The sequence below is a fragment of the Setaria italica genome, chromosome V, assembly GCF_000263155.2.
Source record: "Setaria italica strain Yugu1 chromosome V, Setaria_italica_v2.0, whole genome shotgun sequence".
NCBI classification, from domain to species: Eukaryota; Viridiplantae; Streptophyta; class Magnoliopsida; order Poales; family Poaceae; genus Setaria; species Setaria italica.
Window position 1 is genome coordinate 22,497,967 of NC_028454.1, and position 2,504 is coordinate 22,500,470.

The window sequence follows — 2,504 nt, forward strand, 5'->3', positions numbered from 1 at the left end:
TGGGCAAAAAATTGGTTGCTTGAATATCTGAGATCCAACGGTGCGTGCATCTAGCCGCTCTAAAGGGAGCCATGCTTTTATGCCCAGGAAAGGACACATTGCCAGGCAGATCCTCCAACCCATGAGGCAAAATAGATGTGGCGATGCTAAAGATGCTTGATCAGGATCTCCACCCATTGTTTTTGAAAGAGTTTGATATTGCTGTTTTTCTGTCTTCTGATGACTATGCCAACATTCAAATCGTGAAATCATTTCCACCAAACAGGGTTTCCGTCATAGTACATAGCTCGGTATTGTAGAATTATGATGTCAAAGAAAAATTTTGAGGTAGTTTAGCAACCAATAAAGATGGCCCGTTTTTCAATATTGTTTTGCAAGCAAGGGTTTACTCTTTGCATAACCATACTGGAGCAAATAAAATGTGCATTTACTTTGGAAATAAGTAGTTTAGAATGTAGGATACTATCGAATAAAGATGCTCTATTTTCTAATATAGGATCCAGTGCATAGTGGTTTGCAAGCAAGTGTTTATTACTCGAATAATCGTAGCGGAATTAAAAAAATGTACATTGATTTTTTGCATCAAGCGTATTTACTTGCGTATCTATGACATTAAACATGACATGATTTACACATTGATATCTCCGATAACTCCTATATCTCTACCATTTTGGTATGTTGAAATGATGTTTTTGTTATTGTAGCTTCGCGGTGAAAACAGTATAGCAAATCGTAAAGAGGCAACGAGGATGACATAACCCGACGAACACGTTGAGGCGGCAGTCCCATTTCCCAAAATACAGAGCAAAGAATACTCTTGTACTGGTACGGAGTATGCGACGTGTAAAGAAAAGGAAGCCATGTTGTACGTGGAGCAATCATGCTACAGTGAAAGTAAAACAATTGCATTTCATTGATGATCTGATGATCAGCAAGATGGAGCACCAACTGGTTTACAATGTAGGATACTATCGAATAGAGAATTGAGTATTTTCTAATATAGGATCCAATGCATAGTGTTTTGCAAGCAAGTGTTTATTACTCGAATAATCGTAGCGGAATTAAAGAAGTATGAATTGATTTTTGCATCAAGCGTATTTACTCGCGTATCTATGACATTAAACATGACATGATTTACACATTGATATCTACGATAATTCGTATATCTCAACCATTTTGGTACGTGGAAATGATGATTTTTGTTATTCTACTTTCGCGGTGAAAATGTATAGCAAACCGTAAAGTGGCAACGAGAAAAAAATAGACCTGCGGGTGGTATGACGGCTCCTGAGCTTTTGCTTAAGAAGAAAGACCTTGTCACGTGGTCTAGAAAACCACCGAAGCCCTACCTCATCCTTACATGGCGGCACCTGCGCCCGCATGAGCTTAGGCCGGGCCTTGCAACATGCTTTGGTATGGGATAGACGAGGAGATTTTTTTAACCCAGCCTGAAATTCGCTCCCACGAGGAGTCGAACCCAGAACCTGAAGAACCTGAGGAGTGCCACTCGGTTCCACTAACCAACTCGGCTGGGGGACCTTAGGCAAAGTGGCAACGAGGATGACATAACCTGACGAATACGTTGAGGTACCGGTCTTGTTTTCCAAATACAAAGCAAAGAATACTTTTGTATGGTACAGAGTATGCGCCGTATAAAGAAAAGAAAGCCATGGTGCATGTGGAGCAATCAAGCCACAGTGTAAGTAAAACAATTGCATTTCATTGATGATCTGCAGATCAGCAAGATGGAGCACCAACTGGAACAGGAGAGGGGGCTGAGCTGGGGCTGGGAACGGAGGCTGAACCAGCACCAGCTTCCTGGCTCGCCACCCGCGCGCCCGGGGGACCGTACGAGCCGTCCCCCCTTTCCTCCTTTCCCGAACAGCAACGGTCGGGATCAGCTGTCACTGGCCCAGGGACCCCTCCCACCTCGTGCTGACTGGTCACTGCCAACCCATTGGCCCACCGGGCAGTGGCCCAGCGAGCGAGAGAGGCAGCACCCGCAGGAGATTTGAATCCGCAACTGGGTACGCGAAAGGCAGGCTTTCCGTTACGACCCACCCTGCCTCATCATCATCCCCTTCCCCCTTCCTTTATTTTGAACCAGCGAACGGACGCTCCCCCGACCCGTCCCTCTCTCTCCTCTGAGCTGCCGCACGGCACAGGGGAGCCCCACCCCCACACCACCCCGCTCCCACTCCACACTGTCAAGAGAGGGAGGGCGAAGCGCCTCCGCGCCCACCGCGATCCGCCCGCTCACCTAACGCCGGTCGCCGGTCGAACGCCGCCGCGATGGGGTTCGAAGGGCTGGTGGTGGTTTCCGACCCATACCTGCAGCGCCGCTTCACGCAGGCCGATCTCCGCGCGCTCCAGGCCAAGGTATTATTTCCTCCGCCTCCACCTCCACCATCTCGTCGACTCGTCGCCAGCCGGCGGCACCGCGCTGATTTTTCGTTGGGTTTTACGGTTTTGGTGTCTGACAGTATGCGGCGCTGCGGGACGCG

At 48.0% G+C, this 2,504-nt stretch overlaps 1 protein-coding gene across 1 annotated transcript in view; it reads left to right on the forward strand.

Moving 5' to 3' along the window:
* The first annotated feature begins 2,101 nt into the window (after nucleotides 1–2,101).
* The window catches only part of LOC101753841 (fimbrin-2-like), a 7,214-nt gene continuing 6,811 nt past the window's right edge, over nucleotides 2,102–2,504 (forward strand). Inside the window, 2 exon segments of the mRNA XM_022827180.1 lie at nucleotides 2,102–2,379; nucleotides 2,484–2,504. The exon segment at nucleotides 2,484–2,504 is cut by the window's right edge and continues 196 nt beyond it. Of these exon segments, the coding sequence (XP_022682915.1) occupies nucleotides 2,293–2,379; nucleotides 2,484–2,504 (108 nt within the window). The 5' untranslated portion in view covers nucleotides 2,102–2,292.